The sequence below is a fragment of the Cyprinodon variegatus genome, unplaced genomic scaffold (genome assembly GCF_000732505.1).
Source record: "Cyprinodon variegatus isolate N-32 unplaced genomic scaffold, C_variegatus-1.0 Scaffold98, whole genome shotgun sequence".
Taxonomy (NCBI): Eukaryota; Metazoa; Chordata; class Actinopteri; order Cyprinodontiformes; family Cyprinodontidae; genus Cyprinodon; species Cyprinodon variegatus.
Window position 1 is genome coordinate 768568 of NW_015150551.1, and position 23209 is coordinate 791776.

At 40.7% G+C, this 23209-nt stretch overlaps 3 protein-coding genes across 7 annotated transcripts in view; all 3 read left to right on the forward strand.

Annotated features, from left to right (window-relative positions):
• The first annotated feature begins 3914 nt into the window (after window positions 1-3914).
• On the forward strand, window positions 3915-6711 carry hoxa5 (homeobox A5). The gene is made up of 2 exons (XM_015374142.1): window positions 3915-4758; window positions 5382-6711. Exons 1-2 carry the CDS (start codon window positions 4080-4082, stop codon window positions 5630-5632), a joined length of 930 nt encoding a protein of 309 aa, XP_015229628.1. The 5' UTR covers window positions 3915-4079; the 3' UTR covers window positions 5633-6711.
• Window positions 6712-7401: 690 nt separating this feature from the next.
• The window catches only part of hoxa3 (homeobox A3), a 27341-nt gene continuing 11533 nt past the window's right edge, over window positions 7402-23209 (forward strand). Inside the window, exons 1-3 of one of the 5 annotated variants that reach the window (XM_015374135.1) lie at window positions 7402-7419; window positions 7512-7583; window positions 13372-13511. The gene's annotated coding sequence lies outside the window, so the exon portion shown is untranslated. The other 4 variants (XM_015374134.1, XM_015374138.1, XM_015374136.1 and 1 more) reach the window with 4 other exon arrangements.
• LOC107084343 (homeobox protein Hox-A4) lies at window positions 13933-16687 on the forward strand. Its single transcript, XM_015374143.1, has 2 exons — window positions 13933-15270; window positions 15717-16687. The coding sequence occupies exons 1-2, from the start codon at window positions 14838-14840 to the stop codon at window positions 16058-16060; spliced, it is 777 nt and encodes a 258-aa protein (XP_015229629.1). The 5' UTR covers window positions 13933-14837; the 3' UTR covers window positions 16061-16687.

Genomic DNA, 23209 nt, shown 5'->3' on the forward strand with positions numbered 1-23209 from the left:
CTGTAATATACAAATAATTGTTAATGAAAGCCACCCTGGCAGGTTGCCCAGTCACATTTGCAGATTCTTCTGAAAGCCTTTTTGCGTAGAGGTTAAATAAACAGTGAAGGTAAAGAATTTGAACTATGAGGATGTGAGCTAGGACTGGCTGCATAGATGTTGATCTCTGTGTTCCCTCTTCTCTCGGTAAGATGGCGCCTGACGACCAAACTCCCCTCCCCTCCTTTCCTTTTCTCTCTCATTCTGTATCCCCTCCCCTTTCCATCACCCACCCCCTCTCCCCCACCCTCCATCCTCAGTGCCGGGCCATAAATCCGTTGTTGTTTATGAAAATTTACAACACACCGCTTCAACTTTACGAGTCGACTCGGCCTCCTATTGGCTGCACAGCCTGATCACGTGTCTTTGAGCCGTGAACATGAACTTTTTATATATATATATATTTTCCAATAGCAGAATAGAGCAGCCTTTCATTTAGAGGACTCAGGCTTCCTGGCTCTCCTCTCCTTACCAGCCACCGTTCTTATATAAGCTGTCTGGTCTTCCTAGTTTGGAGTATACTGTGGGTATTTCTTTCTTCTTTTTCAACAGTACAGACTCAGATTTTGGGATTTATTCACTGAGTCATGAATGGATATTTGGGGGCTTCTGTTATGCCTTGGCGGGAGAAATGGAAGGTGCCGCGGTGCGTCACTGACCCCCAGGAGTCCCGGCTTCCGTCTTGGGGCTTAGCTGGAGACTTTCCCCTCAACCCGTCATTTGTTCTGTTAACACCCAGAGGCCGTCACAAGCACAAGGTAGGGAAGCGGATAATTGCAAGCTGCACTTGTTTGTGCGTGCTTATGAATTTGCAAAAGTAAATAATTCTCCCATTATTTAAACATGCTATGTAGAAATTAATGACAGATTATCTTATTAGTATTAAAGAAATATATACTACCATGCTCCTGCAAGATTGAACTATGTTTTTAATAAAGATTTTAGTGCACTATAGTAACCAATTTGACTTAATTTGTTTGTTGTTTTGCTTTTAATGTGGTCTACAAAATCCAAACGTGCTCTTTGCTGCCCTCCTGTGGAAAAGCTTGGTATAGATTTTCCAAGTCTGCGTTCAATGAAGGGTTTGAAATCGGTTATTTCCCATGATTTAATTATGGACGTGTTTTCCATTTTATCGATGAATGTATGTTTTAAAAATTGACGCTTTAAAAAAAAAAATGAAATGACAAGCTTGGTTGGATTGAACGGCGAAACTGCAAATCTCTGCTTGGTGCCAGGACATGGTAGATTTTATATCTCTGTCTGTTCTAACAGTATTTGATTCTTGAAAATGTTTTTACACTACATTAGATTATACAGCCTTCAAATGTTAATGCGCACATATTGAATTTAATGTTTAAAGGCAATGGGGATATTGATGCTGAGCTGCAAAAACATGCTTGGAAGAGTAAGAAATATTTGCAGATTACCTTCACTTTTTCATGGAAGTGCTTTGTTATTTTATTTGCAACCAAGTTTTTATATATGGTTGTCTTAATTTTAGCAGAACCCTGAGGCGTTATGGCTTCGGTTGTTGTGAAACAAAAAATTGGATGCAGACTGTAACAAAAAAAAAAATAAAATACGGCGGTTGAGTTTTGTCTGTGTGTGTTTCTATTAATCTTTTGTAATGTTAATATTTTGCATGCTGTGTTGGGTGCAGGTCATATCTGAGCACTTAGAATAAAATAGCAATGCATTTATTGAAGCGCACACGTATTCATCAGTGTCGAAATTTACATAGAGGACTCAATGGCCTTTGCTTAGCGCAACAGATTTGTATCTCCCGATCTTATAGAACATTTTCTCGCCCAAATATAACGTGGTTCTTGCACATTAGCAAAATATTTATTTAAGCTCTGCATTTATTACTGTTTTAAGATAAAATCTGCTTCATATACGTATGTGACAGTATATGCAAATGTAAAAAATCTAAAGAAAGTGCCCAAAAATATGTTTTTCTTGATTTAATTGTGGTTTCTTGTATTTCTTATATTGCAGCTGCACAGTTCCATTTATATTGTAAGAATGACAAACGTTTTTTATGCCTGCAGAATGTCCTACTTCGGCCCACTCTTTTTCTCCTTTCCTTTATTTTGGTCTCCCTCGAGTTGTTGGGTGTGTCCTTTCTTCACCTCAAACGAGTTTCGTGGGAACTTTGTTGTCATTGGCCAACTCATAGATTACCTGCTGAAGCATGGGGCTTCTGGCTACTAATTTAAAACGTGGATCTTGTTTTTAGGCCCATATAGGCTACTACAGCATCTATTTAGCAGTCCTGGTTTCTGTGCTGCAAAAAGGTGAACATATACCTCGTCTTTCTATTTTTATTATTATTTTTTTTAACAAAGACGAGGGATTGGGCTTTTGCAGTTGAGGAATAAAACACAGCAGCTCCGAGGGTAGGAGAGGGAATGAACAACAGAACAAGTCTGAGCCTCTGAGAGGCGAAGGTACCATAAAAATTCCAGAAGGGAGAAAAAAAACAAAACGAATTGGGAACTGTGGTCTTTGCACATGTGCTCGGCTTTATGGACTCTTCTATGCTTTCATTTACCATTTACTTTCATGCAAAAGGCTCTGATATTCTCTGCTTTTTGTTTCATTTTATAAGAATTCTGCAGCAGATGTATAAAAAAATACTATGGATAGAGCCTTGGAATGGGGTTTGGTCAGATATAAAAAAGAAAAGAAGAGAAGCGATTGTTCTTCATTGCCACTTCTCCTACAAATGTAGAATTCTGGCCATATGTTTGCAATGTGTATTACACACACACACACACACACACACACATATATATATATATATATTTAAATATGTATATGATCAGATTTGCAAGAGGAGTATGTTTAATGTGTGCACGGTTAGGGATAGATATAAAGGGATGAAAGAGACTGGAAATCAATGCAAGTCTATGGGAGTTAACAGATGGTTCTCCCGTCATATAGCAAGACGAGAATGTGTGTGTGTGTGTGTGTGTGTGTGTGTGTGTGGGTGTGTTATCTAACATTAATTTATATGGAAAAAATCTCCACTCTTTCAAGTTTCTTATAAAAACGTAACCTCCCTTATCTATCCTTGTTAACATCCCGCACCAATACCAACTTTATATAAGGCTTAAAAGCCAGATTAACGGAGGACTTGCCTCTAAATAGGACTGAAATAAGGTCGTGTAATGTGCGCACAAAGGTCCTCCTAATAGCCATCATCTAAAGTATCTGCTGATTTGCATTGTTCCATCCTAACCTGCTTATAAACTATGTTTTTGTGCTCATATAAAGCCTGTATGTATGGTATTCATTTTGCCAAAGTGGCACTAACAGCAGGCTCTGAGCGGCAGGCTCTGTAGAATTATTTGATCATGTGCGTGTGATGTTTTGGGCTTCAATCTCCTCTTCCAACATTTCTTCATGAAGTCGTTCGGTTATTTCACCAGTGCAGAAAGAAAAAGTGCAAAAGAGCGAGGCCGTGCTCTGAATGGGGTTTTATTCTATTAACTGTGCCTATTTACAGCCATCTTCTAGCACAACGTGCATAACAGATTTTGATCGAATTATTCCTGTACACTATCTCTGGAGAGATTGCACTCTCAGCATGTCACTTGTTGTATTGTTTAGGAGACCTCTTTCTTTGCCGCAATGGTCGTTAACCTCCGAATGACCCCCGTGTGTGGAGCCCACGCCTCAAAACAGCACCGCAGACAGTCAGTGCAACAGTTGCGCCAGAGGATGGCGCAGCACGACAGTAGAAAAACGCCTCGCAGAGCCGAGGAGCGCATGGCAGGGGAGGCGCGCACTCCCTCCCACCCTACTAGAGTGTTTCCTACGTGCACGAGTTTACCTCTGGAGGTCACCAGGCAGGATTTACGACTGGTCAACAAAAGCACGTGATTCTGCCTCGTACCCCATATTTGGGTGCCTACGTAAGAGAGAATCAAGTCCATGTCCCACTCTCATTTCCATAATTCATCATAAATTGTGCAAGGGTGCAATAGGACGCGCTAAAGCATAAGAGCTACAAATCAAGGAGCTGCGGGTTTATGCTGTTTACTTCTCCTAAAATAATCACAAAACAACAGCAATACCTGCAGCGGACAAAAAGGTGGAACTGTCAACAAATGAGCTCCTATTTTGTGAACTCATTCTGCGGTCGCTATCCCAATGGCGCGGACTTTCAGTTACATAATTATGGAGAACATAATACCGCCAACGAGCAATACAGAGACTCCACTGCCATGCATTCCAGCAGGTATGGCTATGGCTACAACGGAATGGACCTGACTGTCGGGCGGACCGGCGGCGGACACTTTGTGGGCAGCGAGCGGACGCCCGGCTACTCCCCGACTCACACAGCGGCAGCAGCGGCGAGCCCTTCGGTGGAACCCGCCAGGTACAACCAGTCCGCAAGTGGCAACCAGAACTCGTCCCTATCGCCTCCACCTGAGCCTTTACCATGCTCCTCCTCCACGGTGGCCAGCTTGTCGCCGGGTGCCGAGACGCAACCCCAACTCAGAGCCGTGAAGAACTCCATGAGCGGCGTCCAGTGCTCTGGGTCTAACGGAGGAAGCACGCTGTTGCTGGGTCGGGACTGTGTGTCTAAGGCTTCCCCCCTTGAGGAAGAGAAGCCTGCGGGGAGCGCACCGACGACTCCTCAGAGCGCAAGCGACTCCGCACAGCCTCAGATATACCCATGGATGAGAAAACTCCACATAAGTCACGGTAAACTGCTTTAATTCTCTAATGTGCATTATATGTCTTATTTGAGGACTTGGTGTTTCTAATATTTAAAAGGTTTTGCAACTTATAAACAAATCAGGGTGAAATTTAGGTATTTTATGATATCAAGGGAATGGGAAATATATAACGAAAAAATGGCAGCAATCTCGCCCCTCACCTGTTAGCCTACTCACAGATTTACCTATAATCACCCAGTAAAACTCCCCTCTTACTGGTAATTTAAGATTGTTTTGGGGGTGAAATTGAATTTAAAAACATTTTGTGGGCTCTGTTCAAGTAATATGTATAAATTAATAGATGCAGGTCAAGTTTGTTAGTTATTTAATATAACCCTCAGTTTATTAAGTGTATTTGAATAGTGTAAAATTATTATATCTACCAAATAAAGGTTTCACTATTCCTGGAAAAATTGATTTATAGAAATATATAAAATTATGAAGCCATTTAAATATACAAAATATATACACAACTGCTTTCAGGGAAAAAAAATGTTTATTTTCTAAATGAAGATTTTCAGCAAGAATATTCAGAGTTATGCTCAAAGTTTACGCACAGATGCAAAAGTCCTTAAAACTCTCCCCTATCTGATGTGTTTCTGTCCAAAGATTTGTCTGGACCGGAGGGAAAGAGAGCCCGAACCGCCTACACCCGCTACCAGACGCTGGAGCTGGAGAAGGAGTTCCACTTCAACCGGTACCTGACCCGCAGGCGGCGGATCGAGATCGCCCACGCCCTCTGCCTCTCCGAGAGACAGATCAAAATTTGGTTCCAGAACCGCAGAATGAAGTGGAAGAAGGACAACAAGCTGAAGAGCATGAGCATGGCAGCCGCAGGCGGGGGAGCCTACAGGCCTTGATAACAGCTCACACCTTCTCGCATAAAGAAAATGAAATTAAAGAAAAATAAACTATTGAAAGTGTAAAAAGCAAAAAAGAAAATCGGGCAAAGACTTGTTGGCGGGGGCTCTGAGCCACTCCACCAATTGTAAATGCCCTCATTAACCATATATTTCCTTTATATTCTCATCGTGTTAATCATTATGCGAGTAAAATATGCATTCTGTACAGTTCTGTTTAGATTTAGGACAAAAAAGAAAGGAACGTTTAAATTATTTCTTGTTCAGAAGGGTAAAAAAAATTCAAAAGCTTGAACTTGTCCAGTAAAAATCTGTGTAATGCACTCAAAACATCAGCAGTCTAATAAATACTAAATGAATAGAAGGTTTGTGTTTAGTTCTCTCTGCACATGTACTGTATATGTATGTATTTATTTGTCTCATGTGTTGTGCCAACTCGTCAGAAAAAAAGAAACTTGCTTCAGATAACCAGCAAATAAGCGTTTTGTGTGCGTAAATGTATTGTAAACACACGTGTAAAGACATAGGTGCCGCCTCGCCCCTTTGTATGTACAGCGGAGGCACCTTGTTTTCTTAGTTGTTGTTTCTTTTTTTCTTTTTTTCAGGAGATTATGTTTGACTTATTCACCTGGGCGCAGCATAGTTAACAAAAAAAGACGTGTTTGTCCCTGTTAATTCTTGCAGTTTCTATGTGGAAGTGCCCACCTGTATGAGTTCATCGTGATTAGCCTTTTTTGTAAATGTTTTTCAAAGACTGGAAAGAGGAAAATATGCTACAATAATGAGAGGAATGATACTGATGCTCATGGTGATGATGGCTGTCATGGCCGTGATAATAAACTTTTTACTGGAACGGCAACTTTTTGGGGGTTTCTTCTTAGATCTGAGCTGCAGCGGCCCGCTGGCTGAATGTCGCGGGGCATTTGTTTGCGTTTTTTGTTGTACTATTTAATATATATTTGACTTCACACGTCTATATTTAGGCCAGAAAATTTAGATTTTGACTGTATGTACTCTATCTGCATTTAAAAATCTTCTAGAAGTGTTTAGACGTCAGTAAGCGTCCCTAAAGGCCTTTAACATCCTATTTTTCGTTAACTTCTGGTATATATTTTACTCATATTGGTTTACTTTTCTTTTTTAACTGTATTTAGAGATGGACTTATTTTCATTTTGGATTTTCCAACCGCATTTAGATATCAGTAATGAAATATATTTTTTCTTTTTTATTGATGCTTTTCTGGATCTTGAGTCTTTATCTATATTTTCTTCATCCTTTGCGTTTTTTCCATGAATATTTATATGAAACCTGACGTGTGCTGATCTCTGAAGCTAATTCTAGGGATGTGGAAAAAATATTCAACTCCAAAAAAAAACAAAAACAAACAAAAAACCAAAAAAACAAGTTTCTTCTCTTTTACTGAGTCAATCTGTTTGAATTCAACAGGTTCTCTCGTTCAATGGAAGCGCTTACTCACCTTGCTCTGGTGCTGCAAGGGACTTGGGGTGGTTAGGGGGTCGTGGTGGGGACTAACAAGCTCCATGCAGGGACTGAACAGCCCCCCCTCCCCCCATTTGCGCGCACTCTCCTGAGCAATCCCCAGCAAATTAGCCCGGCTTTTTTCCCTGGCTGTAAACTTTATTATAGGGCCGATTCTGGCTCCTCTTGACATTTGGGTGCTAAATGAATGGGGGGTTTTGTCTATGAATTAGATCGTAAAAAATCAGCCGGCAGAGCGGCCAGATAGGCTCACTGGCCATAAACGGTCACGTGGTGGGCCATTAAAGTAAGTTTTATGGTTTTGGGGAGTTGACAGTATATTGCACATAACATATAATCGCAGTGAGGGCGAAGCCTTGTCTGACTCTCCCTTTGCAGCCTCTGTTGCTCGGACTTTCCTCTCGGTGTGGACCGGACACGCTCTCTCTAGGATGAAGACCACCTCTCTGGGTAAGTTTCTCCAGACTAACCGGTAGCCAGAGAGCAGTCACCCCAGTGTTAAACAGCCGTATTATTGTATTCTCTCCCCTCTCTATCCGTCCCTATTAGTGCATTACACTAATTTGTCAGTTGTGGAGTGCTGGATACTGGTCTCGGCAGATGTTGCGCAGGGTTGAGTCCGGCTCATGGCTATTTAATTGCTTCCTTTCCTGCATAACTTGTTTCCCCTCCATCTGCGGTGTAACTCATAATCCATTTTTACATGTTGGATAATTATCTCTGTGTCCATTTCCACCCCCACAAAACTTGTCGTTTTATTACATTGGAGGACTCACAGACCGTGGAGCCAGAAATGTTCCATATAGGGCAGCAGGAGAGCGTGCGGTGTTGCTTGATAAAGTTAAGTCTTAATGCAGGCCTGCAGATGCACAATTTGAGATTGGATTGAGATTGCGCAGATTACTTTTTGGAGCCTGCATAAAGGTCCAACTCCCTGAAGGGAGAAAAAAAAACTTGTTGGAGTGCAGCGTGCGCTCCACATGTTGGCGCCGCGCATGGGTGTGGACTTTGGAGATAGCTGTAAACAGTGTCGAGTAAACACAACATAGGAAGAAGAAGCAGCAGGGAAACATTTAACAAGGAATTCCGTTTTGTGTCAAGCGTTTTTTTTTTTCCTCCTTTTGTGTGTATTCTGGGTTGAAAAGTTCAGATGACCTAAAAAGTCACTCTCGCTTTGGGGATGACCTCTTAGCTGATCAGAACAAGGGTGAAACCGGTCAAAAGTGGACAAAGCATTGAGAAATGAATATACTAAGAAAAAGACAATCACATTTTTGTTAAAACATTTTTTTTTTTTTTTGCTAGAGTGCTTACAGTAAAAGGTGTGTCATGCGCTCTTGGTTTTACAAATACTAATTATACGCGAGAATAACTGTGAGAACTGAGTCGAATAATTGGGAGCTGAGAATTTTTAAAACTGGAATACAATTGAATATTCTTAAAATTAGCATAGTTTTCTCTTTAATGTGAAATTGATGCACCTCTTACCTGCTAAATACATTAAATACTATAGGGGCTTGAGGGGCTTTTTATATAAAGCAACTTGCCATAGTTAGAGAGCGCAAAATATGACATTTTAAAGAGTACATTCAATTAAAAAAGAACAAACAACGAACAAAATGCACACCATTTGTTTTGTTTTGCTCTTGAATGAGCGAAGTTATCAGTTTCATGAGTAAAATACAGAAAATCTAATAAAGGAAATATGGTCTTAGGAAAAATATATTTGTTTCTTTTTCTATCAGTTTTCTTTCTATTATAGGTAAATAAAAACATGAAATTCTAAGTGGGAAATGTGAAATGAAACTCCATCAGACTCAAGTCTGTTCAAATATCCATTATAATGTGAGCTAGATGTAGAAAAATATATGTTTATTCTCTATGGGGTTTCATTTTTGGCACACTGAAAATCAAACAGGACGTGCCTAGAGCGCGGATCTTTGGAACCGAACCACCCCCCCTCTCTGTTCCTTTGCCAATATTTCAAATAAGGGAGACAGTTCGACAGGGCCCCATGTGCAGCGCGCTGCCAGGGTAAGATAGAGAAGGGGAGCGCTGCTGCAGGTTCATCCGGAGGTCAGCCTCTCAGCACAAAGATGAATCTGCATCCTCTCAGAGCCACCAGCAGAGCTCGCTTTAGGCCAAGTTCACTGTCACACTGCTGCATGCAGAGCAAAGCAAAGAGAATAAACCGCTTGCACACACATTCACGTCAGAATGCACGCCTTCACATTAATACCAGGTTTCCTATAAGGATAATGCACATAAATAAAGTTAGTAAAGGTTCCAGAACCTGTGGTGATGCCATAACACCAGAGGGACTGATTTGAACATAGAGAAAGTTTTCCAGTGATGCCTCCAACAAAGTGTTTTCCCTGCTTTGCTTGCTTTGATTCAAATTGATGATTTGCATATTTTACAGCCCTATCAGCCTTGAGCTGGAGCTCGATGCTGGATTGATTTCCTCCTCACTGTCGTTGGGAATTATTACAAAGAAGAAAAAGTTTTTTCCATCTTGTTTTTGGCAACTCGCCTGCTTATCAAATTTATGGAAAATGATAATTAGCACAAGTTTAAGGAGTCAACTTATTATTTTTTTTGTGTGTGTGTATTTTGGAGGAGGCTGTGGGTGGTGGCAGACATCTATCCTGCCTGCTACTGATGAGAGCGAGATACGTTGCAGAAGAGGAGGAGGAGGAGGTTGAGGAAAAATTGGGGTCAAAAGTTTACGCGCTGAGCAAGTCTCCGTCATCTGTTCATTCGGAGCTTGATGCCAGCCTTTATAATAGCGATCTTGACTCTTCACACAAAAGGCAGAATAGCTTTGCATTACATATGTTGCACGGTGCACTCCAGGTGAACCCTGGAAGCGCAGTGACCTCGCGTTAGGGACCAAGGAGGGGGTGAAAGGAACCCCCACACACACCCACACACACACAGGGGTCTCTCCTCCGCCACAGCAACAAGATTGAGTGTTTTGCGTTTTATTAGGGCGGCTGATTGGTGAATTTCCTTTGAATAAATTGCATCTGATATGTTTAGGGACGAGGGCAAAATTAGCATTTTGAGGATTGATACTCTCGACCCGGTCACAGGGTAATGAGAAGGCCCACAGCCTCCACCCTCGTCTTGAATAAGCGCCCAGATCCTTTAAAAAACATTTAGCCGCTCTTTTTCCCGATCAGATGAATAGAACCCTTTCTTAAAAGGAAGAAATGGTTTATATGGGTTTTTTGTTATTGTTGCTTTTATCAATTAAATATGTTTTTCTCTTTTGCGCATTATCAAACATCCTTCGTGTTGACTTTTTGGACCCCTTTTTTAAAATCATTTTTTTTGTTAAAAAAAAAAAAATATATATATATATATATATATATATATGTTTTTGAATAAGATTCCATGAATAATTTTGTTCTCCCCAGCATTTTATTTTGTTGGAATAATTTCGAAAAGATCGTTGTACCATCCATATAAACAGTGGGAAAATGGGGATGAAAAGAGAAAATATTTAAAGACCAAAGGGGGTTTATAGAAGTCTAAATATTGTGCAATAGTAGAAATAAGCTGCACAGACTTTTTTTTCTTTTTCCCCTTAAAATCAAATATGCTCTAAAACTTAAATAATAGGAAACTGATGTTCTGCAGCATAAACCCACCTCGTGAAATTACCGAACATGCTCATTAAAGGGAGAAGAAAGAAGCTGCGTTTCTTAATGGAAACAGGGCCCACATTGGAGCAATGGGGTAAAAAAAATAAAATAAAATAAAAAAAATTTATTATAGACACCACGTTTGTTTTTAAGTGTGTGTGTTGGGGGAATGGTGGTGTGTGTGTTTTGGCCTAAAAAATAGGAAGAATACCATCGAATTCACATGGTCAAAGAAATAAAGAAGATGAAGATGGGCGTACAATATTTAAATACTTTAAATGAGTTCAACATTAAAAGAGGACCTTCATATCTATATACAGATAAGACACCTTTCACTCAGACTAAATTGTACAACTTAAATAAAATAGCTGTCAATAAAAAACAAATGATGAACCACACACTTGCATGTTTTTAAACTGTTTTTAATTTCTTGTAATGCCACAAAAACACTATTACACATATGCCATCTGTAAGCAAAGACACCGAATCCAAAAATGTAAACAGTTTATATTTTGGATTTATTTTGTTTATTACAGTTATACATATAAAAAGGAATGGAAAGGAAAAGTGTTATTGAAAAAAAATATATATAAAAAGCATGCATCTTTTCTTCTTTGGGACGTTTTTGGGAGATAAATGCACACAGTACAATTTTTAAGAATTATTATTCTATTTGTTTTATAAACAGCTATAAGGTTGATTATGTTAAAATGTGTTGTCAAACAATTTGAAGAAGCTTTTGTCTCTTTTGGGCCTATATGAATAATACAAAACAAAAAAAGAGCCCCTTTTTTCAGCTTTGGTTGTCTGGTTTGACTCAGCTTGACATCTTGTGATTGTAGTTACACGTTTATATCCCATAAATTATTTTTTCCCACTATTTTTAATCTACGTGTTGAAACCAACATGATTAATACGGCTTTATATAATAAGATTTTACTATCTAGAGTGAATTTATTAAGTGCGTTTTTTATTTTTGCAAAAACTTTTGCACACAAAATGACTCGACTTTTTATGCAGGTAAAGAAAAACCCAAAAACGTCATGTTTTCAACTAAGAACGTAAATCTCATGCAGTCTAAACTAGCAGCTGCAGAGAAACATTAATGACCCTAATTGCTAATTGTTGCTGCTCTAACCAAGTGGTGAAAACACGATGCATACCGTACAAACGCGATTAAACTAGAAATGCCAGCCTTAACCACAATGTTTCCTTAAGAGCGTGAAAGGTGCGTATTTCCGCTCAGATCACTGCCACTTCTTCACATTTTTCTTTCCTATGCAGACAGAAGACCTTGTGAGAGAGTCATGTGCGATCTGTCACCATCGCCTCAAAGCACTTCTCTGATAATCTAAATTTACAGTATACTGTCAGAGTGATATATACGGGCTGACTGAACCTTCACTTCAATGTGTATGCGCTCATATCCAGTTTATACAATAGGAATACTGAAATTTCAACTGGAGATCGTTGCGGTTTTAGGAGTAATTTTCAATTTTAGATCTCGTGGAAAATTGCACCGATAACAGACTTGTTATCACCTGCTTCCACTTGGTTTCGTTGGGGAGTAGATTAGTTTTATGTTGTTTAGTTTTGGCAAAGATCTTCCCAGGAGCCATTGGGCACAGGCGCCCCGCATTGCTCAGGCCTAAAACAGATAACAGGGGTAATCTGAAGCTGTTCACTCTAAAGCCTTTCTAATAACTGCGTTTCATAAAGGTTGTTCTCGGTGTATATATCAGCAACAAGTAGAATGAGCCGTAAAACACGCGGCTGCTTATACTCCAGGAGGCTTAATTTACTGTAAGTGGATAACAACTGAGCTGACCAGCTTTATATTTATACTGGACCCGTGTTAGAATAGAAAGGCAGCAGTGTGTGAATTTAGATATCATGTGTAGCCCTCTTACCCGCCGACATTATGTTGACACATTGCCTCTCAGGTGGTCCCTGCAGCCGTGCAGGATGCAGCGAATCTCCAGCATGCCAGTTGCAATGAGTTAGGATGGATACGCAAACAGATCTGGCTCAGTGCGCACAGGCCCGGGTTGTTTTCAGGGGGGTTTGAATCCAAAATCTGATACTTTTCTGGAAATAAGTGCTGCGGGAAATAACCGGACGATCCCTCCTTTACATGCAATTTATGTCCAGACGTTTGAATTAACAATATCAGCAACACAAAATTCCTTGAGGAACCTCCTTGTTTGTTGAAGTCCCCCCCTCATCCCCCCCAAATACTTAAAGACAGCCTTGCAAAACTGAAGTCCAAGTCCGGGGTGAACCCCAGGTCACTGCGTCTAAGAGATATGAAAATGTCGCCTCTTTGGAAGAAAAAGAGGGGGCAACGCCTTGTTGTTTAACAAAGACTGTCAATGGGCAAGATTAATCAGAAACAAAATGGAAACGGTGTCACTTCGGGGTCAGGCAGAAGTTATCTCTGTGTAGGGGACCGTCAAAAAAGAATAGGGGAGAGGCTGAGCAACAGCAGAAGAGAAAAACACAGGGAGAGAAAAGATGAAGAAAAAAAAAAAAGAAAGCTTTTGGTATTTCCGTAAGTTTTGTTTGCTCCTTTTGGTTCTCCCTTGCAGAGGCCTTGTCGAGATGGATCAGATCCGAGAGGAGCTGCTGCTGCTGCTGCTCCATCCTTGAAAAATACGGATACAGAGGGTCATGTCGGATAAGGAGCGGAAACTGGACGTGGACATGATGGCAGATGGCGAGCAACACGGTCAGACACACTTTTTATTATCTACTAAAAAGAAAGCGACATGTTTTTATTTCACTTTGTCAGATTTTTGCATTTTGTTACATTGTAACACGTTCAGATTGCCACAGATGACACGTATTGTGAATTGGCTCTATAAAAATAAGCTGAATCTCTAAAAATCATATCCTCATATTATTATGTTACTATTAAATGTTATTATTAGTGTTGTTATTATCATAATTATTATAGCCTTATTACTATTAATATTATTATTAAACTTCTTAACTTAGATTATTTTTTTTTACTAAAGTTGCTTTTAATGAATAAAAGATCAAAACATATTCCATTAGTTTGAATAGTAAATTGTTTTGTTTGTTTTTGGAATATTTCTTATTAGGTTTAACATCATATATAACTTTATTCAAACTTACAAGTACCAGTAAAAGATGTGATTCTCCTGATGAGTCACGCAGACTTTAATTTCTGACTTGCAGCTCTCTATATACGCTGCAGGATATTTGCTTTGGCCTGCCGCAGTAATGCACATGCAAATCCCATCTTTTTACTGTTTATCCAATTTATTAGCCTTTTTGATGGCACTTGATGCAAGGATTCGCACGCTTTTTGCACAACGCACGTTTACTCTACACTACATGGATATGCATATAGGCCTTTCGTCATGTGCTGTCAAACAACTACATTATTTCTCCTTGTTTTAGTAACTCGTCGAGCTAACAGGGACGGGTTTTGCAGTGTTACAATTGTTTTAAAATTAAAAAACCTTTTTAAAGGGGTTTCTGCAGGTTGCTTGTGTGTGTTTTGTATGAATCAGGAGAGATAGGGCATGTTTAAAGGATGCGCGTGCCTATGTACGCTTGGGAGCAGCTTTTGGCATCTGTTTTCTTTTCCAACCGATCATTTGGATCTGCTCACCATTACAAATTGTATTGCATCTTTGGGATGCAACAAATTCCAACTGCAAGAGCTGATGTTTGTGGGGAGCAGGACTTAGATTACAAGCTTTCATGTGAGATGGAGAGGCTCACCCACATAAGTTTGGACTCATGCAGTAAACAACTTAGCCGTTTACTTTCTTTTGCTTTATATGCTGTGATTTAATAAGGAAAACATGAACGTAAGCCAGTCCTGGCGCTGCTGCTGGTACCAGTGCCATGCTTTCCATTGGTTCCTGTTTACATGATGCCCACAGGACACGCGGTGATTGGTGGCCTCCTCGCACGTGACCAGACAACTTTGTACATTTGACAGGGGGGAGTAGGAGGGTTTTGTGGAGATCAGAAAAACGACAGCGCGATAAAAATTAGTATTGTTGCACTTCACAAATTAATGACCATGAGTTCCTACTTGATAAACTCCAACTACATCGAGCCTTCCTTCCCACCATGCGACGAGTACCAGCAGAGCGGATATATCCCCAGCCACGGCGACTACTACGAGCGGCCAAAGGATACGGGCTTCCCCCATCACGACGAGCAAACCTATCCGAGGTCAGGCTACGCGGAGACGGGTTACGACTACGGCAGCGTGCCCTCAGCCGCAGCCGCCGCTGCAGGACTCGACGATTTCAGCGATGGACACCACGCACAGCCGCAGCCGATCCCACAGAGCCATGGTGCTCGCCTCTCCGCGGCGCCAGACGGTGGCGCAGGGGCAAACGGGAGCAAAGACTGCAGCCTCGCCGGTGAGGTGTACCCCGGCGTGGCGAAGGGCAAGGAGCCGGTGGTCTATCCGTGGATGAAGAAGGTCCACGTTAGCAGCGGTGAGTCCACAGCCCATGGAAAGGCATGCTTGAGCCCACTGAGGCAGCACTAGTAGCATCCCTTACAACAGCAATTTACGACTATCGAGCAGCAGGGTCGGTAATTAAGGACCCTCGTAAATTTTATTGCCTGTGTTCGTCTGTCTGGGGCCGTGCGCCTTTGTTGCTTTTTAACCCAAAGTACCTTCCAGCACTGGAGGCGAGCCAAAGTGTTATATTCCGCCCTGCTGTTTTTGTTAATCATTCCTAAGCTTGATGTGTCCCTGGATAGGAGTACTTGTACACATTCTCTTCCGTTAAGGAGAGGAGAGTTTAAAAAGGGGCTACAGAAACGTGCTGCACAGTTTATCCACTATGCATGTCCAGTGGGCACAAATAAGACGAATAACACCTTCTTAAACATGCATGTAACACCTGCCTCCCCCTCCCCTTCTCCCCTCTCCCAGTCAATGCCAGTTACAATGGAGGGGTGCCCAAGAGGTCCCGCACTGCCTACACCCGCCAGCAGGCTCTGGAGCTGGAGAAGGAGTTCCACTTCAACCGCTACCTGACCCGGCGCAGGCGGGTGGAGATCGCGCACACTATGTGTCTGTCGGAGCGCCAGGTGAAGATCTGGTTTCAGAACCGTAGGATGAAGTGGAAGAAGGAACACAAGCTTCCCAACACAAAGATTCGCTCCTCGTCCGGTTCGGCCTCTTCATCAGCCTCCGGGCCCCAGCAGCAGCAGCACCAACAGCAGATTAAAACAGGCCAGCAGCTTGTCCCAACGCCGTGCACAGTTGGTCTATAGTTTCTAGAATATTATACCCCCAACCCCCCCATAATCCAGACTGAGATGGCGAACAACACAAGTGGAATTCGATGGACCGATTTTCAGTATTTTACACTCATGGTGTTATATCTCTGTAAGCTTGCACATTGGGCCTGTGCCACGTCCTTTGTACACCCTTTCGTCCTCAGCCCTCTTCATATAAGCTTGAAAAAAAAAATCACCTTTAATTGCCACGGTGGCAAGTGAAGTGTTTGTTTGTGGATGGAAAGGAAGTGAGGAAAAGAAAAAAAAGAAGAAATCCAAACGCACATTCAGACGTATAGAACTTGGATCACAAAGTGTGTATTATTGCAGTCAAAACTGAGTCAGGTGAAAGTAAGTTTGGGGTTATTTTTTCTATATGCTCTCTACGATTACTATTGTTTTTTTTAAAAGACATTCGCTCATGGAAATTTCTAACATACTTGAAAGATATTTAGGATACTCTGTAGATGCCTGTTTATTTAGAGAGGGGGCGTCAGTCAGAGAAACAGAAGTGTAGTTCGTGTGTTTGACTGGGTTGGTTCTTACTGTTGAATGTATAGTCCAAGTGACGTTCACATCTAATGTAAATAGACAAATCCTACCTAATGAAGGCACAAGGAGGAAAAAAGGCGTTTTTTTGTGTCAAGTTCTGTCGGTGTTGTACACAAGGTCCAAATAGATTCATTTGTGCTCTCGTGCGTCCTTATGCTGTGTTGTGTTCTAAACTGTGAATATTTGTATGTGCTGTCTCAGTAATGACCAATGTAATGTAGGCTATATAGTGTAGGTTATAATTGTCCTTGTGAAATAAAAATATGTGCACCACTTACGAGGCTGACGCTGTTGTGGATGTTTTTTTTATTATTTTTTTCATCGCGAGTATTGATTTCACTTGAGCGCGATTCTTGACGCCGTTCCTTTGTTTATGTGTGGCTCTACATGGATGTGTACAGGTCATTTTTATAGTAATCTTTACCAAATGTTATGGATAAAAATGTGGAGTTAAATAAAGCTATCGAGAAATTATTTTGCATCTTACTAAAATCTATATGTCCGTCATTATCTTTTTAATATTCAGTTGTATTTCTCTAGCCTAAAAAGAAAAGATGCGTGTTGTTTGTCCTGTGTGTCCAGACCAAATATAACCTGAACAAAGATTCAGACAGTTGGCTTGCGGATCATTTGACTGACTTCGAACAGCTCCTGCATTTTGACGTCAATACACATATTTTCACCTTTCAATTTTCTACTGGTTTTATGATATTAAGACAGAGGCTCAAAGAAAACATGCGTTCTGATAAGAATTATTAGATCCTCGATTTATAATATTTTCCAATGTGTATCAAAACAAAGGTTTTTTTCTTATTTTGCTTTGTTTTTTTTTATATAAAATCTTATTTAAATAAAATATTTTCACCAAATTCATGTATTTTTGCAACGAGATTTGACTTGGACAATAATGCGCAATGCTGTGTGTTTTTTTTCTATTTGGAAAAAAGATAAAATTGTTATAAAAATGATTATTTTCGCCGTGTCACTTTTGTTAAGACATCTGTTTGCATCATTTCGTTGTATTTCTCATCGCCTTCCTCGTCTGAGAACTAAATTTTCTTGGATTAGGAAGCGATGGTGGCTGAAACGCATGATGCAAACGCAGATGGGTTTAACTGGCAGCAATTATTTTTAATCAAAAGAAGAGAAAAACCACCACAGCTTCCACCTTCACTACAAATGTTTGTGGAAAAGTGAAAGGTGAAAATATGCAGTTAAGATCTTTATCATTGTCTAAATGTTGTTGTAGTTAATCTCACTCTAATTTTCCACTTTTTTTTGGGCTGAATATGGGATTATTTGTAGGGGATTTTTTAACAACAGCTTCAGCTTTTGACTGAAATTAATTAAACTAGATCTTTAGTGCATGGACATTCCGAGTTTAAGACATTGATTACACCAAACCTGAACTATACTGCATATCCTGTCACCCATATTGTTCCCACTTTGCCAATCCAAGGAGATGTCAGCCAGCCTTAGAGTACCAAGAACGTGAGTGTTGGTCACTACCTGCCCCGTCCAAACAATAGAGAGTTCAGCCAGGGGACAGCGGCAGCCACTGACCAATCACAGGCTCCAAGCACTTCTTCTGACCCATGACCTTTCGACACACACAATGTTCAGACCATACATCAGCGCCGAGACCTCCGTCATTTCATTGAGATCTATCCAAAGACGGCGTGCCAAACAATAACCGTGTTTAAGTGTGAAACTGAGCCATGAATTTTCCCAAAATGATTCCAAGAGACACTTCTTGTGCATGTGCAGATTATCACAGGGGGAGCGCTGGCAGGGCCGGGAGGAGAGGGCGCACATGAGCAGAAACATGCTGAGATTCTTCATGTTAGGGTGCATAAATTTCAGAATCTGTTGGCATGTGTTGGTTTAAGTCCCATAAATACTTTGACAAGTTTATTGATTATGGGTTTCAAGAGCGTAAATCGTAAACTACATTTTAATTTCAAAATACAAGAGACACAAACAAGCATCTTATTTTCTGTAACCACATTTATTCAGAAAAAAACATAGAAAACATGAATACATTTCGCAGCAAAAACTCCCTCCTACACTTTGGGCTTGAGGAATGACACCGCCTGATTGGCACCTACTTTACGCAGACGTCCAAATATATAGTTCAATTACGTATTTCAAGTCATTTGATTCGCGAATAGAGGTCACTTTCAGAGTGCTGAAATTTTAATCTCTTCTTGTTCACGTGACTTGCTGAATAATGAATGCCCCGGGGGGTCAGAAATAGATCTGAAAATCTGACTTAATTTCATTTGAAGTGATGCTCTGGAAGGTGCAAGTCACATTTCCTTCCTCTGACAGAACTTCTGGCTGCCGAACCATCATGACTTGTGAGTAGATCTGCTGAGGTTTTTGCATTGTTGGAGAGAGGATGATTGCGTGTAAAATATGTTTGAGTTGTATTGTAAGATTTCTGTATAAAGTCTTCATATATTCATAAGATAAAACATAGCATATTTTCAAATACTTGCATTTCGAAACCATCAGTAGGTAGAATGAGGAAGTGATTAAAGAAAACAGGTGTGGATCTCACTACACACTCTGTAGTGCTCAAATAAATAAAATAACAATGCTGAAAAAGTTTAAATATTTAGATGTGAAATTATTATTATTATCACAATTATCAATATTATCCATGGCATAGAATCTTTATTTATGGTAAACGCCAACAAGTATTGCTCAAAAAGGGAATTTGTGCCTATGTTGGATATATTTAAGCATCTTCAGTTACTTTACCACTATTGTTTCATGGCCAAACCTGCTGACATGGATCAATAGTGTTAAAGTAATTAAAGGTGCTTAAATATATACAACAAATGCATGAATTCATTTTATGAGTATGGCTTGAAGATGCGTATATCAGGATGCATAGAATGGGTACCAGGTTTTATGCTTGCATAATCAGATTATTCTTCGGAAATATGTACTCTGCAACACAAATATCACTTCAAGGCTTTTAGTTTCAATATTTTGTCGTGCATTTTGGATGACAGCAAACTTTGAAAAAAAAATGTTTTTTTTTTGTGAAAGTATGCCTTTCTCAGCATGCAGGAAATCTGTCAATGTTACTCGCAGTTGTTGTATTATATGCATAGGGTATTCATACATGGAATTCATACCTGTATGTATTTTTACAGGTTACAAATTGGACGAATGAAAATTGCCTGAAAAAGGATTTTATATCAAACCATTGCTTAGAAAATTGAAGGATAAGGCAAAGGCTTGTTGCTATTTTCTTTATAAAGGATATATTTGAAATAATTAATTTATTTTTTCTTAAATATAATCTTGGCTCCAATGGGCTTAATTTATTCTTTGACTATCATAGTATACACCATTAAAATTGAGGAACCTGCAAGGCTTATCTTTGTCTTTAACTCAGAATATAATTTCATCATTATTATTCTTCAGGTAAATCTTGTAGATTCTACTCAAAAACGCTCACTAAAGCTTTTCCATGGTAAAAATATAAGAGCCACTTCAACAAGCCAATCTAACTTCCTTTATTACAACCACCTCCAAGCAAACAGTTCCTCTGTCCTGGTTGCAGCGTTGGTCTGGGGTTAATTAGAGATGGCTCCACTCAGCTTGAGGCGTTGAATTTCGCATTAGTCTTGATGTTGGCCGATGTAAACCTCGCTACAGCAGTTATCTTCGGCTGAGAGGCTCGGTAACCCAAGCCTGGCTGTTAAGAGCTCCGAGTGTCAACATTGTGGGAAGATATGGCCCGCCGTCTGGCCGACATCCAGAGGGTCTCTGCGCCTGCAGCTCCTCTTTGTGCTGACAGAGATAAGGAGCCTTGATTTGTGGAAATACATCTGGAAGCATTTGTGTTATTTTGATTAAATGCGTCATCTATCATGTATTGCTTTTTTTTCTCCCCTGTTTTCTTTTTGCAAGCAGCAATGAGTTGGAATGCTATCCTATTAAAATTTTAAAGGGGATTCAAAGTTAGCAAATTAGAGGCTTGGATGTCTGACTTCCCACTCAACTCTGCAAGGGTCAGGGGAAAGTTCAGGTGCGGTGGCGACAGGTAGGAGGGGATTAACCTGCAGAACACCCCCAGGCAGTTCGACAACCATTTGTGTAGCCTGGATCTGCAAAAAAAGAAGAAAAAAAAACGCACAATAACATATTTATTTAAAGTATATGAGAAAACATTTTGTTGTTTTCATCGCTGAATACCATTAATACTCAACACAAAAACAAAAAATAACCGGATTTTGCTCTTGACTTTAAAAAGTTTGCCACTAGGGTTGGAGCAGGAGAGGACAAAAGGCATAATGTGGGAGTGGGATGGAGCCTCTGTCCGCCTCGAGTGATTAATAGTTGTGGTGGGGATTTTTCCACGCCCGCTGCACGGTGTTGACGGAAAACAAGCGCCAAACGGTGCCGAGAGGAGAGAATCTCTTCCGGGCTACGAGTTTTTGGGCAAATGTGTCTTGTAGGCGCGTACGCTCCCCTCTATCCATAACTTTTAAATTAATCCATTCAAGCCTACAACTACTTTTACGGACAATGTTGAGTGAGTTGATCCATGTTACTCTAAAGGGGGTCCATGTACTGACCAGCGGGGTCGAGCCGCCTCTGTTTGGTCACCTCACCTTTCCTTTCCGCCCACCGCTGACTGACAGACGCCCTTCACGACCACCAGGACTCTCAGCCTCTCCGTGTGTGACAGGTAAATGTGACAACGTTTGGTTTTTATTTGCCCCTGTAGTGTGCGCACTGCGCTGATGGGGAGCTCAGAGGCTGACAAAGTGGTATATACTAATGTACAAGTGTCAGGATGAGAACAGGGGGGGCGGTATTGAGTTGAGCGCTGTGAAATACACCCATGCAAAGCAAGGCAGTGGTAGAATACAGAGAAAGCTGTAAGTGTGCTTGGTATTCTTTTATTTGGGCAGCTTTCTCCCATCACCAATTCGCTTGGACCTGTGCAGCTCTCTTTATCCGCTAACAGGCACCGAATATATGGCGCTCTAAAAGTGTCAAAGCAGCTCCTTTCTCTCCTCTGAATGGGGCGACACGTGGAAAAGCTGCTTCTCAGTGAGAGGCTTGCTCCTCAGCCAGATACATTGCACTATCACACAGCCTCTCTTTTTTCTTCTTCTTCTTTCTCCCCCCTCTCAAAGCCCGATCCGTTTCTCCTCAGGGGCAATGACTGCCTCCATTAATGATTCACGGACTCAAATAAAAGGGGATTTAAGTTGACGTTGCGTCACGTGAGCAGGGCGCATAATACCGCGCGGTGTTATGGCACTGGAACGAAAACCGGAGCACCGGTCTGGCCATATGATGCAGATTATATGCTGGTTACCCCTACTTTCCAGGAAAGGAGCCCTTGCTTTGTAGTTTTTTTTCTTTCTTTTTTTTTTTGTATATAAAAAAAAAGGAAAGAAAGAAACTCGATTCAAGCCGAGCAGAAGAGGAGAGGATCCCTGGGTTTTGTGGATGTATTCTGTTGTCACAGACGGATATGTGTTTTTGTTTTTTGTTTTTTTACCACACGGACGGGAGTCGGAGCCCGAGCTTTGGGAGGATGGATTTTATTTTGAGGTATTTCCGCCGATTGTTCATTACTGTCGTGAGTTATTGCTGCGCCAAGCAGAGGTCAGTCAGAAAAGGGGGGGTTGTATTTTTTTGGAGCACAAGAAATATCAAGAAGCTGTGCATAAGAACTGTTAACATAAAAAAAAATCTCCAAATACATTATTCTCTGCGGTTGTGACAGTATCGCGGACGCACAATTAATTTCACTGCATATAAAACACCATAACAACACAGTTCATATCAATAAAGCCTTTTTATTAGATAAATAGGCCAACGTGAGTAAATAAAGCTTCCATTTATTCCGACTTCTAGCAGACTCCCAAAACAGAACAGCTCACCGACAGTTCATGGAGTCAACCTGTCCCATAAAACTAAAACAGCACAGTGTCTTTAAGCTGGTTTATGTGCCGCACCCGAACGTAAACGATGCATCAAGACGAATTCCATAAAAAAGGGGAAAGAAGATCAAATCGAAGGAGCTAGTGGAGAGCGTTGGGGTTGTTGTTGTGTCGCTCCGCCGTGGGGAAATGAGGATATAATGGAAGACGGAGTGCCATCTAGGACCGCCGCGGCCGCGCTAAGGTCACGGAGCTCCAGCTTTGATTTATGGGCGCGGGGACTTTGGGAAGCTGGTGAGCGCCAGCTAATGACTGTTCGATCCGTTTGGTTCAGAGGATGAGGCAAATACGTTATTTGCATATGAAACATTTGTTTTTGTTCTTGACTTATTTGCATTAAGCAGCATTATTTATATAGCAGCATTTTATATTACCAGGTTAAGATATTGTAGATATATTCATATATGTTTCTGTTTATGCATATCTATTGGGGTGTTGCAACATTTATTTTAATTCAGTTCAACAAAGTATTTCAATCTGACAAGCTACAAAAAAAAAAAAAAAAAAGAAGAAAAAAAAAAAACTACAAAGCAAGGGCTCCTTTCCTGGAAAGTAGGGGTAACCAGCATATAATCTGCATCATATGGCCAGACCGGTGCTCCGGTTTTCG

Bases quoted from the DNA above. Each gene is read 5' to 3' on its own strand.
- LOC107084343 (XM_015374143.1), top strand. From the start codon at position 14,838: ATGACCATGAGTTCCTACTTGATAAACTCCAACTACATCGAGCCTTCC. The intron at 15,271-15,716 runs GTGAGTCCACAG...CCCCTCTCCCAG, and splicing joins GAAGGTCCACGTTAGCAGCG to TCAATGCCAGTTACAATGGA.
- hoxa5 (XM_015374142.1), top strand. From the start codon at position 4,080: ATGCTGTTTACTTCTCCTAAAATAATCACAAAACAACAGCAATACCTG. The intron at 4,759-5,381 runs GTAAACTGCTTT...TTCTGTCCAAAG, and splicing joins AAAACTCCACATAAGTCACG to ATTTGTCTGGACCGGAGGGA.